General features: G+C 42.6%; 4 protein-coding genes across 4 annotated transcripts; 3 read left to right on the top strand and 1 right to left on the bottom strand.

Moving 5' to 3' along the window:
* Positions 1-913: 913 nt before the first annotated feature.
* On the top strand, positions 914-3,135 carry Bfra_004914 (putative gmc oxidoreductase protein; the record flags this gene model as incomplete). The annotated part of the gene is made up of 6 exons (XM_037335305.1): positions 914-1,094; positions 1,151-1,184; positions 1,234-1,646; positions 1,720-2,208; positions 2,280-2,369; positions 2,426-3,135. The coding sequence occupies 6 exons, from the start codon at positions 914-916 to the stop codon at positions 3,133-3,135; spliced, it is 1,917 nt and encodes a 638-aa protein (XP_037192400.1).
* Positions 3,136-6,334: 3,199 nt separating this feature from the next.
* Positions 6,335-7,141, bottom strand: Bfra_004913 (putative 3-alpha-(or 20-beta)-hydroxysteroid dehydrogenase protein; the record flags this gene model as incomplete). Its single annotated transcript, XM_037335304.1, has 2 exons — positions 6,335-6,624; positions 6,703-7,141. 2 exons carry the CDS (start codon positions 7,139-7,141, stop codon positions 6,335-6,337), a joined length of 729 nt encoding a protein of 242 aa, XP_037192399.1.
* A 1,021-nt stretch (positions 7,142-8,162) lies between these two features.
* Positions 8,163-10,810, top strand: Bfra_004912 (putative glutaminase a protein; the record flags this gene model as incomplete). The annotated part of the gene is made up of 4 exons (XM_037335303.1): positions 8,163-8,342; positions 8,408-8,502; positions 8,565-10,543; positions 10,599-10,810. 4 exons carry the CDS (start codon positions 8,163-8,165, stop codon positions 10,808-10,810), a joined length of 2,466 nt encoding a protein of 821 aa, XP_037192398.1.
* A 900-nt stretch (positions 10,811-11,710) lies between these two features.
* Bfra_004911 (putative rna recognition domain-containing protein) lies at positions 11,711-12,847 on the top strand (the record flags this gene model as incomplete). The annotated part of the gene is made up of 4 exons (XM_037335302.1): positions 11,711-11,759; positions 11,845-11,968; positions 12,019-12,371; positions 12,423-12,847. The coding sequence occupies 4 exons, from the start codon at positions 11,711-11,713 to the stop codon at positions 12,845-12,847; spliced, it is 951 nt and encodes a 316-aa protein (XP_037192397.1).
* Positions 12,848-13,621: the final 774 nt, after the last annotated feature.

Here is a 13,621-nt window from a genome sequence, read left to right as displayed (position 1 = left end):
CTGACGCAACTATGATCCCAATAATGACCTTACAACTGTAACGGGTCGCAAGTTTTGTGGTTATGTTGGCTTCTGTCAGGACGAAGACTCCAACCTTACATTTGCTTGGGCTGATAAAATGGAAGCGATAATTATCGCAGACTTTGTTTAGACGAGCACTTTATTTGAGTACTGACGATGGGTTTGGAAGGGCTTTTGTCAAAGCACTGCAAACTTTGCAATACGGGCAGGGTCTAGGTTTCCGTTTCTTGTTTCTTGTTTCCTGTATACTGGCGTTTCGTTTTTTGTTCTCGTTACCTAGAATGAGGCTCAGAAGGCTCTTTGCATGTTTCTCTCCGCTCCTTTCTCAGACTTTAGTCATGCGTAACAGAGAATTCAGTTCCGTGTTCCATTCGATAATGCTATCCGCAGTAGCTGCCTATCATTGTTGTGTCAATCGTTTATAGTTTTAGTAATTTCCGTCGCTGTTTTCATGTCCTAAGCACGTATATGTCGATGTTTCTGGCGATAATTCCGAAGCTAAGAAATACCCAAGCGAAAAAATCAATCGTAAAATATCATCGTTTCTCCAGTGTTAAATGGTAACCGAACCTCGGAATTACTGAAGATTGTTAATATTGCCCCACCATGTCTGTGTCTGGGGTTGTCGGTAATCTTTCAGCTCGCTCCTAATCGACACTAAGGTTCTAGATTGCTGCAGTCAGCGACCAATCGGGGATGAATAGCCATGTCTCAACCAATGATCAGACAACAATCGTCAAAGTATCTTTATGATGCAGATCTTTATTCGGATATACAATTGATATACAATTGATATAGTATCAACACAAAAAGTTTAAATTGTATATGAGCTGCGCGAGGTACCCATCATTCACTCCCTTTCTGATCACTGACGTTTTTCACATCGGACAAGATGTATTTGTCATTCTCGTTGGTGTTATTTTTATCCATCTTTCATGATGTGGCATGTTACCCAGTGTTCTCCGGGAAGGTTCTCGAAAGATCAGCAGATCTCCTACCAATTTACGATTATGTGATAGTAGGAGGAGGAACAAGTGGACTCGTCGTTGCAAATCGTTTGTCCAAAAATGCTAGTAAGTCCAGTACCTCAGAAAAACTCGTCATTTCACTCTTGTTAACATTGATCCAGATACAACCGTTCTCGTGATCGAGGCAGGAAATTTGTACGACCTCAAATTCTCATGACATTTACCCGTACTCACATCGTCTCAGTCATAAAAATGAAGATTTCATAACAGTCCCTCTAATAACCACCGCCAATCTCCCTGTACTTGGTAACGGTCCTCGTGGCACAATCTATGATTGGAACACAACCTCAGTTCCGCAATTGAACCTCGGAAATCGATCGATTGATCTTCCGGCTGGGAAAGTAATTGGTGGTTCTTCTGCCATAAATGGGTTGGCATTCATGCGCGGTAATGCAGCTGAATATGACCATTGGGAAGAACTTGGAAATGCTGGATGGAATTGGGAAGGTCTGCTCCCTTACTTCAAGAAAAGCGAACATTTTACTCCTCCCGATGAAGAGGGAGTGCAGGATTGGGGCATTGAATACGATGCGAACGTCCATGGAGAAAATGGTTTTCTCCAAAATGGATATCCGAATTTCGTTTGGCCTAGTACTAGTAAGTATCCCCTTATGCAATTCTTCTTACCAATTTTTGCCGGAATGAAAGAATCCAATCTAAAACCTCCCAGAAAACTTCTTAAGCGCCTTCTTCGAACTCGGCATCTCATACATAAAAGACTCCCTCGCAGGTCTCAATGCCGGCGTGTTCTTCATCATCCTTTCTATTACCCCCGATACCAAAGAGCGCAGTGCATCTCAATCTTTTTTGCCCCCAAGCTCTAATTTGACTGTTCGTCCTAACTTACATGTATTGACTTCTAATACTGTTACCAAAATTCTCTTCTCTACCCCTTCTAATTATTCATCTACAAGCTCGAAAGAACCGAGAGCCACTGGAGTAGAATATGCAGCTGGTGTGAATGAAGAGAAATTCACGGTAAATGCTAAGAAAGAGGTGATTCTAAGTGCCGGAGCACAGCGAACTCCGCAATTATTACAGATCTCTGGAATAGGACGACGTGATGTGCTGGAAGGCCTAGGAATTGAAATTGTGGTTGAGAGTGAAGGTGTTGGCGAGAATTACCAAGATCACTTATTGCTTACTACCGTTAACAATGGTACGTTGTTATATTTTGTGTCAATCTATAACATGATTGTGAATGGTTTACTGATTTAAGTCAATTTAAAGCTCCAAATATCGCGATTCAAACTGGGAATTTCAGTACAAATGCTACGTGGCTTGCGGAGCAGCTTGAATTGTATAACGAGAAAAGGGAAGGTGCGATACCATTTTCTATGATTATTCGAGGTATAGCCACACTAACAAATTATCAGGGCCTTTCACAACTGCCTCAGCAAACGTCTTTGCTTTCCTCCCTCTCGCCACAATCCTAAATGGTTCTTCCCCCTCCACCATCTCTACCCTCCAATCTCTTTCCCAATCCACAAATGTATCCCAATACCTCCTCCCATCTACCCCCTCGTCCGTTCTCGCTGGCTACAAACTCCAACATCAAATCCTCGCATCCAACCTGTTCTCCAAAAACACCTCCCACATGGAGATGATCGTTAGCGACGGCATAATCATCCCAGCCATCCAACTCCCCTTCTCTCGTGGCCGCGTCTCCATTTCCTCAACCTCTGCTTTCGATTTCCCTCTCCTAAATCCAAATTATCTCTCCAATCCGATAGATTTGCTTCAATTTACCGTCGCATTCAACTACACGCGTCTCATGCGTACCACTTCCTCTCTCCAAGCAATCAATCTCACAGAATCATATCCAGGATCGAGTGTAACAACCCAAGCAGAAATTGAAGAATATGTGAGGGAATCAGTAGCAACTGAACATCATCATTCGGGCACTGCATCGATGTTGCCGAGAGAATTGGGTGGTGTGGTTGATGAGAGATTGAGAGTTTATGGGGTGAAGGGGTTGAGAGTAGTGGATGCTAGTGTGATTCCGATGATTGTTGGAGCGCATCTGCAGGGGACTGTGTATGGAGTTGCGGAGAAGGGTGCGGCGAAGATCTTGGAGGATGCGTAGGGTTATGAATACTTCATTTTCAGGTATATTCTCAAAATTTATTATCCTTCGGATATGTGTGGTAGTCCATACAACACTTGACAAAAGTATAGTCTAGCAAAAGAATGATTTACCCAAATTGAGACCCACAATAACGCTTCCATTCCTTGTATATATCTTGCTGTTCATGGAAACCTCTCGTCTACCAAGTTTGATAGAATTGAACAAACTATTCGAAGAGTGCAAAGTGATTCCGCCGATATCTATCTCCAATGTCATACATAGTATGACATATGAAACTCGTCACAAATAGCCTTTGATGTACACAAGTACTACGTCTCATTAGCTCAAAACGCCGTCTCAAGAACATCAAATAAGATAAAGATAATCAAGGTCAGTGATAACACTTGCACCTAACCGATGATCCCCGCCAAAAAAGTCCTTGTCGTACAATTTTTTAATTTTTTTTTAGCTGGCTGAGATTACAATGCGTACTAGGGATAGAGAATAAGAGCAAGTCGGCACCACGTAGTGCAACTAACTCATCACTTACTGTATTCTTGATTTAGAAAAGTTACCAGTAAGCTCTTCCTTGAATAATGAGCTCGCTTCTCCATTTCTGGTATTCACTCATTCTGAATTTCCGTGATATAGATCTATCTGGAGTTCCACTGATGGATTCTCCTACCTTCTTACATATCAGTAGCACATAATGTGAATACTCTCAGCAAATCCATATGATCTGATAAAAAATCCATTGCGTATCCTTCGACTTCTCGAATAAGCGAGCAATGCTTTTCTTACCTACTTATTACCTATCCAAGCAAGTCTTACACTACTTCCTAATATTCCCAATGCCCGGCGAAAAATGCAGAGAATAGTTGTAGGAGATCAAGTCCATCTCTCTCGAAGAATTTACCAATCTAATTTAATGAGAATTGATGGCTTGAAATAATACGAGAGACCACTTGCAAATAACATTTAATGATTACTCCTGACAACGACGACGACAATGACTAATTTTACAGCAGTAATAAGATGATTCCAACAAATACCTAGAGCAGGAGTCTCTGAAAGCCACTGTCTTGCGGCGGATGCAGATAGGATAACAGTTTATGCCAAGCAGAGCCCATGGGTGCACAACGAAGATATTCTCTTGTGCCCGAGCATTCAAGGATAGCTCTAAGAGGAACTAAACACTAAAGACCCAATGAACTATGTTACAGACACCTCACATAGCGATTAACCGACTCCCTGTTTTTTTTGCACTTACGTAGTAGTGAGTAGTCCCGGGAGCCGCCAATCCACCTCACAGAATGTATCTAGGTAGTTAGTCATGATCAGGTATCCAGAGCCAAAGTATCTGGATATTTACGTTACGCTTGGATAGTTTATCCTTTTCAGAAATGAACATGATTGAGAAAAATACTGCGGCTGTAAGGGAGATAGCGGAAACTCTGAAACCAAGCGCTTCAAAATCCACCAGCTCCCAAATATCCGGCTGGGATTTGAAAATTCGACGGATTTGATGAACAGATAATGAGTATACCAGATGAAACGATGAAAGAGTCCAGCGATAACACAAGGCCAATTTTGAAAAAATGATGAAACGAATTTTCTGATCATTCAAATTCATCCACCAATTGCCGGAATTGAGGAGCTTCAGGTTCGCTCAGGAAAAATGCAAATGATAATGGGCTCAAATATTGAAGCACATAGCTTCTTGAGTAAGAATTTGGTCAAGTATTCTGTGACTACTACTAGGGCTGCCAGCCGAAGTCTTAGATACCAAACCCGCTGGCTCACAGCTGGATTGTTACGATCTCAGATTCATCCCGACCTTCCAATTCACTCCGCAGTACATGATTCACTCACTCACCTTCTGCCCTGTCATACCCCATACCCTGTATATCTAACCCCTCTGATCTCAAGCTGTAGTTACATTGGCAGAACTGTGTCAGGGTCTATATAAACATCTTTTATCCCTTAATGTGATCTTCAAAACCACGGCTGGACTTGGTAGCGTTAGCGAGTGTCTGTTTTGTTGAAAGTAGTGGAGTTTTTATCTACACAGTTCGTGCAACTTCTCAGCTGCATCCTCTGTCACTACCATTCCATATTAAAAGTACAGAATAACAATCATCCTCAAGAAGTAACGACAAACGACAGCAGTAACCTACGAATCTTGGCAATGAAGACGATCATTAGAATTCGAACTATAAAGTCTTATTGTCATACCATTTTGATAAAATCAAGGAGCCTTTTGTGACAAACTCGAATGATGTGCTGACATTTCAAATTTGCACCCTGTGACTTGGATCCTCCATCGTTCTGAAAATGTTATAGACCGAGCAGAGACTGGTAGAGAGTGTAGTTTATATGTGACTCTACCTGGATTTTATTGATCCAACACCCTTCGATGTTCCACCAAGAGATTCCCTATTCATATCTCGTGAGCAGAAGCCCCTGAAAAAGTTTAAGAGCAATTGTATCACCTAAAAGCAACTCCTCATACATGCCACATCCTTTCCCATTATATAAACACAGCTTTTCCAGCCCTCAAAGTCTAACCAGTAAATCTTCCTATTCTCGCATAAAACGATAACAGTGTCCGCTTCGTTTCAACAATAAATGGTTTAATATGCACATGGTAACAATCTCATAATCAGCACGTTTGAAACACAGAACACAAGATACCATCCGAAATGAAAGAACCCCTTCCAAAAAGAGACAGCGGAAAAATATTCGACGACACGGAAACATTCTCGCTAGCAATAAGATACAGTGCAACGCAAATACGGGAAGATGGCAAAAAGAAGGGGAGATTCGATTACCAGCACCACTGCCGCTTTATCTTAATAACGAGAAGTATAGAGCTTTCTTTGGATACGCTCTCGGAGTATGGTTCGAAGCGAAGGTTTGTATTTTTGAATACGATTTTTGGTGATCTAGGAATCATGATAGTTATACATACAAAGCTAGCATCCCCGCAAGACTTCGCACCTGTTCATGAGGTTATAAACTGGTATAACCTGGAGAGAATTTTCGAAAAATATCAGACACTGCCAAAAGAAATTCAGTGAGAATATTTTTTGGCCACAGCATCTCCAAAATAGATTTTATGACCCCTTGCCCCCAAAGATAACTCAAAAGCTTCGATTACAATAGTATTTCATCTTGCTTCTTTTGACGACGGTTGGTAGATAACGTATGCTGTTATTCAAGCACTCATTCCACCAGCTCCATGATAAACTGCCCCAGTAACGAAGGAACTTTCCTCACTCAACAAGAAGGCAATAATCGCAGCCATTTCCTCTGCAGTACCCAGTCTTTTCAAGACAATAGAATTGTATTCACCTTCCTGTACATGCGTCTCTCGAGCCTTTCCCATCATTGGTGTATCGATTGGACCAGGAGCCAAGGCATTCACTCGTACATTTCTATCACCGACTTCTAATGCGGCAGTACGAGTGAGGCCAATGACACCGTGTTTACTGGCGACATAAGGTCCTATTTTCGCAAATCCTACATTGAATAACTTTGTATGAGCACGGATTTCAACATTTTGATGTGATGAACATGACTCACCGTGCGTTCCAGCAATGGAAGATACATTGACAATACTCCCACCGTTTTCAATTTTTGATAGCTCAGCCCTCAGAGAGTACATCATGCCGGTCAAATTAACCGCAATGATTTTGTCCCATTCCTCATCTTCTAGATCTTGGATCTTCCTTACACCATGGTGTTTACCAATAACCCCCGCACAATTGGCAGCACCATCAAGTTTCCCAAATTCATTCACAATCTCATCGATCCAGCCTTCGACTGACTTCCGATTTGAAACATCGACTATCGAGCCTTTGACTTGTGAGGGGAAACCACCCTCCATGGCAGTTTCGAGAGATGCATTGGATATATCACCGATGCAGACGATGGCACCACGTGAACTGAGAACCTTGGCTGTAGCAAGACCAATCCCCGATGCACCACCCGTGATGGCGATAATTTTACCTTTCATAGACATGATGGTGGTGTTGAGCTATTAGTTTTTTTGGTGATGGTGTTTGCAAACAGGCTGGATGTTGATAATGTGGATGGTGGGAATGAGGAAGTGACATTAAGAACCAAAAGATAAGAATTCGAGATGAGGGATTGTCACCATGGGGGATGTAACCTTAAGGAGTAGTGGTCACGAAGCTATCCATGGCTGTCTAAAATGCCAGCTGAAATGAGTCAAAGAGAATTATCACGAGATTGGCATTGGCTTTCATTGGCACCTCGCCGAGTATGAGTAGGTAGCTAAGGAAAGAATTGACTCAGATGATCTTTCTGTACTCCAAGCTGGATATTATCTTTATACCCACCTAGGTAGTCTTTGACTCATGTGTTAGACAAGATGCAGCAACGTACTTAATGGTCGGCTCTTCCAAGCGGCCGACTAGTCCCTGACTATCAATTCATCCTCTTGGGTTTGAAGGTTGTCATCTGAACCAATTCTAAGACATTTTGGCGGTGTTGATGGTGTTGGTGTTGGTGGTGGTGATGGTGGTGTTGGTGGTGGTTGAAGGTAGCTCAAATTGAGAGCCCACTTGAACAAGCACTCCGTAACAGATGGATCTCTGGATAAGCATAATTTTATGGATACTCTTCATAAGATAACCTGGAGTTATGCAAACAACGCTAGCCCCCGCATTTCCCGTCTCATGACAACATACTAGAGCAGGGGAAAGGATTAATCTAAGATGGAGCCGGTTGTTTCGTACCTTGAATGGTGTACCAAGGCTCCTACCTCCCTATGTAAAAGAGTAAGTTTGGTCTCATGATTGTCTTTCCATGAGAACAAAGCTCAGTAAGCCATACTTTTCCATCCTTTTTCATCATCAACTATTTACTATTCTTCATCGTACGAAGTCGGAATAGTCTGTGAATGTCGATATATTATTTGAACTCTTCAATCCTTCTTGACTCTTTTGAATTGGTTCTTTTGACGGTACTTTGATGAATACGAGTACATACATACATGCACGCAACATAACATATCAACCATGCGTTGGACAAATTACCTTCAGGCTGCATCTGCAATAGCAGCGACGGTCGCACAAGCTTCTACATTGACCCCGCCAGTGGTACCATTGATTGTTCGAAATCCATATTTGAGTGCTTGGTTAGGACATGCAAGAGAGAATCCATGGGAACATTGGCCTATATTCTGGACTGGTCAAGAGGTATGGAATTGAAGAACATCTTTCCGCCATTCAAGCCCGGTCACTAAAATTTCTATTTTATATAGATTGGATTCTCTGTACTGGCCTCGGTACCAGGCGCCGATACTGTTTATCCATTGTTAGGTAGGCCTCACGATTCATTGAGTAAATCCGGAGATAGGTAAGTTTTTAAGCTATTGACATTCAATGTTGAATTGCAAACAGCGGCTGATCCATTTATAGCTTCAATGTATCATATCCTACGTTCCTAGGTGCTACTTTTGATGCGTCGACTACAAACCTTACTTATAATATTCCGTCACCTTCTAAATCCCAAGAACCACTCGAAGTCGTTTTATCATTTCTATCTCCAATTACACCGACCTCTACTTTCCGACAATCAATACCTGCGGCATACTTAACTGTACATGTCACCGGAGATTTCGATCTCGATGTATACTTGGATATAAATGGATTGTGGGTTAGTGGTAATAGGGCCAATGCCATTGATTGGTCTTTCAGTCAGAGTGAACCGGAAAAGGATAGCAAAGATCCACCACTAAAGATCTGGAAGGCCAAGAGAGTAGTTGAGCAATTGTTCACTGAATGGGGTGACCGTTCAGAATGGGGACAATTACACTTCATAGGCCCAGCCGAAGCCAACCATCAAGCCGGTACATCTGGTATACTACGAACCAACTTTTCACGAAGCGGGAAATTACAAAATACTGTTGACACCAACTTTCGGGGAATTATGGACGAGGAACCAGTTTTCGCATTTGCCTATTCATTCAAGCTCAATTCTACTTCTAATTCTACTTCTGCTGAAAGTGGGAAAACATACGCCAGTGCTCTCTTTACCATTGCACATATTCAAAATCCAGTCATTCAATTTGCTTCCGCTCGAGGTTTGACAGCTATGCGTCCATTGTGGGCTTCTTTTTATCCGGAAGCCGATGACCTGCTTGAATACCATTATAACGACTTTCAAACAGCCTTTAATCTCGCAAGCAACTATTCGGATCAACTTGCGATTGATGCTTTACAATCAGGATCTGAAGATTACAAGGACATCCTCGCGCTCAGTGCACGTCAAGTATTGGGTGCTGCATCTTTTGCTGGTACTCCTGATGATCCTGTTATTTTCTTCAAGGAAATCTCGTCTGATGGAAACATGAACACTATTGATGTCATTTACCCTGCTTTCCCATTCTTTCTGTATACTAATCCTAGATGGTTGGCGTATATGCTGGAGCCTTTGATCGAACATATGCTCAGTGGCCAATATCCTAATGATTACGCCATGCATGATCTTGGTTCGTCATTCCCTAACGCAACAGGACATCCAGATGGTAGAGATGAATACATGCCCGTTGAAGAATGTGGTAATATGCTCATCATGGGTTTGGCATTGGTCAACTCACTTAAATATGACACTAAGCCAGCAAGCATCTGGTCCAATCAAGGTGATCACAAAACCACCCAATTCATTGAAAGTGCTTTCCCACTTTTCGTTGATGCGGATGGTATGGATGATAGTGTTGGGGGTCCCATCGAGGCCAAGGGTGAAAAGCAAGCAAGAAAATGGGTCAAGAAGTCATACAAATTATGGAAACAATGGACTGGTTATTTGGTCAGGGAAACTCTCATCCCTAGTAATCAATTGTCAACCGATGACTTTGCGGGGTGGTTAGCCAACCAAACAAACCTTGCACTGAAAGGTATCATAGGAATCAAGGCTATGAGCGAGATTGCTGAAGTTGTTGGTGAAACCGAAGATGCTGTTTTCTACCGCAATATTTCCGAAACGTACATCAAACGATGGGAGGATGAATTCGCCTTTTCCAGAGATGGAACTCATGCTAAATTGGCATATTCTTGGTATGGATCATGGACCATTCTATACAATCTGTTTGCAGATTCATTACTTTGTTTCCACATCCCATCAAGCTCTTCATCTACTCCAAGCATTGGGAATGGTCAAAAACCTATTACTCTTCCTGGCCAACAAACTTCAAAGACCGGATTTGTAAGTGACAAGGTTTACAAACGACAGAGTGATTGGTACCACTCAGTTCGACAGAAGTACGGTTTACCGCTTGATAGTCGCCATCTTTACACCAAGAGTGATTGGGAATTCTTTGCAGTTTCAGTTGCTAGTAAGAAGGTTCGCGAAGAAATTGTGGACTCAATTGCATTGTGGGTCAATGAGACTACAACAGGTATGCAATTTTATATTGGCAAACAAATCATATCTAAATTCTAACATTATCACAGATAAACCACTTACAGATTTGTATGACACCGAGGGAACTGGTGGGTTCCCAGGTATCGAATTTAAAGCTAGACCAGTTGTTGGAGGACATTTTGCATTCTTAGCATTGGAAAGAGCATGTGATGGGAAGGCTGTTGCTGCATTAGACTTCTTAAATGAAGATGAGAAGTTAGAGGTAACCGAAGAAGAGATGATGCATAACGAAGAATTGTAGATTATAGTGGTATCATTGGTAGCCAGATCTGTAGATGTCTTTAACATATGAGTTTGGTTGAACGTAGGGAAAAGAATGCCCTGCAGGCAAATGCAACTCCCTACAACTACAAGTTTCATTCAGAGGTTTATAAATAGAACCAATAAGAATGTCATTGATGTATATTGCGATAGGATATACTATCATTGATTCGCGTCCCTTGATTTCTCAGCTGTTCAGCTCTACGTGCAGTACCCTGACCCGGCTGGTGGGAATAATGTTTAGAGGAAGGATTATCAATTACAAAGATTGATATGATTGACATACGTACACATATATGATGTCAAACATACAGTAAAACTTATAATCATCCGTATGATATGTTCGATTTGCTTTCTCCATTCTTACGCACAGAGACCCAGACCTACCAGTGATACTTCATTTTATCAAACAAAGGAAAACACCTCTTGTTGCTTGTAGAAGCGTACCTGATTGATGATTGATACATACATAGGCTGCCAGGTAAAACCTGATACCTGATACCTCAAATTATTTGTTTTCAGCTTCACCGCGTTATTTAGCTTAGCCGCTGTCGGTTAGTGTTAGCGCTAGGCCCAATTTTAAATTCGCGACAACTTCTTTTACCTGACGATCTGACCTTAACGTGCCTCTTCCTTTCAACAACAACTTTCTTCCCATCTTGTTTTCTTTATTAATCCATTACTCCCCATCGATAGTATCAAATATTTGCATTCCTGCAATATCATTTGATATTATTCTTCCTCTATTTCACGGATCTTGACCGTTTACAGAGCTCGAAAATTCATTTGCGACAGCTCCAGCTTTCAAATCAACAAAACAAGCCAACCCTTTTTTTTTAACCCATTTCGTGTTTTCGTCTTACAATAACACATCATCATCATGACTTCCACTATGGATTATGAGAACGAGAACGGCACTCGTTACGAAGGTACTTACTTCCATTCTTTCGCATGTGTTGAGACTTTTCTTGATAACTTGGTATTCGTGTACTAACTTATTTTCTTCACTTTTAGATGAGGCTCCTCGTTACGAGCGTGATCGCAGCGCATCTCCTCGTCCAACCCGTCGCAATGACAGCCCACGTGGAGGACCTCGCCGATCTGCTTCCCCAGACAGAAACGGTCGTGCCGATGAGCGGTTAGTCTATTCAACTACGAATCACAATAATATGTTCTGACAAATAAAAGTAGCAGCGGACCTAAGAATGATCGCGGACCAGGACCACAAGATGATGGTGCTGTCAACCCAGGCTCTAACCTTTTCGTCACTGGTATTCACCCACGTCTTCTCGAAGAAGAGGTTTCTCGTCTTTTCGAGAAGTATGGTGATGTTGAGAAGTGCCAAATTATGCGCGACCCTCACACCCGTGAATCTCGTGGCTTTGGTTTCGTCAAGATGATCACTTCTGATCAAGCTGATGCTGCCAAGGAAGGCCTTCAAGGTGAGGTCATCGAAGGCCGCACTTTGAGCATTGAAAAGGCTCGTCGTGCTCGTCCTCGTACCCCAACCCCTGGCAAGTACTTTGGACCACCAAAGAGAGGTATGTATCTGATTATACTTTATTTCATCTACACAACTAACGTGTATACAGAGGATCCTCGTGGACCTCCCCGTGGCGGATGGGGTGGAGACCGTTACGATGATCGTCGCCGTGGAGGTGGATACCGCTATGAACCATATGGTGGTGGACGCTATGGTGGTAGAGACGACCGAGACCGAGGTTACAGCCGCCGTGATCGTGACGACTACAACGACGCTCCCCGTGGAATTGATCGTTACGCCGGACCCCGCGATGGTGGTGACCGTTACAGCCGCTCTGGTGATGACCGCCGTGGAGGTGGAGGAGGATACGAGAACCGTGATCGAGGATACGACAGAGGTGGTCGTGATGATAGACCAGCTCGAGACCCGGCTCCCGCTGCTGCCTATGGTGATCAAGCTCCTCGTGGAGATGCTCGAGAGCCATATGGAGGTAGAGCCTACGATGATGATAGACACTCCCGTCGTGAATATTAATTGCTAACCAACATAGGTGGTGAGCGCCCTGCTCGTTAAATCGTACGATCTCGAAGAACGCAGAAGACAGCTTTGGATCTGCGACTTTCATTGATGCGGGTGTACCTCCACTTGTGCTTCTCTTCTCGTTTGTATTCATCATGGTCCAAGGCTTCGGGCAACGGAAAATGCCAAATAAAAGTGCGCTGGTATACAAATGTTGCGGCGGAATTTCGAGCGAGAACACACGATTCCCTTTGATTTCTTTTTTACAACGGATGCTAGGATTTCTTTCATAATATTCAGGTTTTTCGGTTCGACGTACGGTCATTTGGGCGGAGTTTACAGCAAAGACGATCCTTTAGTATAGGGGTGCGTTCTTCCATGGGACATATCACTGGCTTTTTTCGATCAGCTCCCTCATCACCTTATGTCCTCCTTGTACCACTATTCAGTTGAGACTGAGTTTTTTATCGCAACCAATTTGCCACGGCCCTATACGCCTCGAAGATCTTGTCGACTTCGTTCGTCTTTAGTCGCCATAAACAAAAGAATTCGATACAACTCATACTCACACACTATAATACCCATGACAACATTTACAAAAGAATATTCGCAAAAAATGCTTTTTCGATACGTATTACATATTGACAGCAAGTTTCAACGTGCTCGTTAATTTCGAAAGAAGATTATTTTCGATTTCACTCAATGTCGCCCATAATGATAATTGCCACCTGTCGTGCTCGCCCCCAATCCGCCCTACTCACAAATTCACAATAGCATTCATACAAACAA

The sequence above is a fragment of the Botrytis fragariae genome, assembly GCF_013461495.1.
Source record: "Botrytis fragariae strain BVB16 chromosome Unknown tig00000054, whole genome shotgun sequence".
NCBI classification, from domain to species: Eukaryota; Fungi; Ascomycota; class Leotiomycetes; order Helotiales; family Sclerotiniaceae; genus Botrytis; species Botrytis fragariae.
Note: the sequence above shows the minus strand (reverse complement) of the source record. Positions and strands in the feature narration are given on the sequence as shown.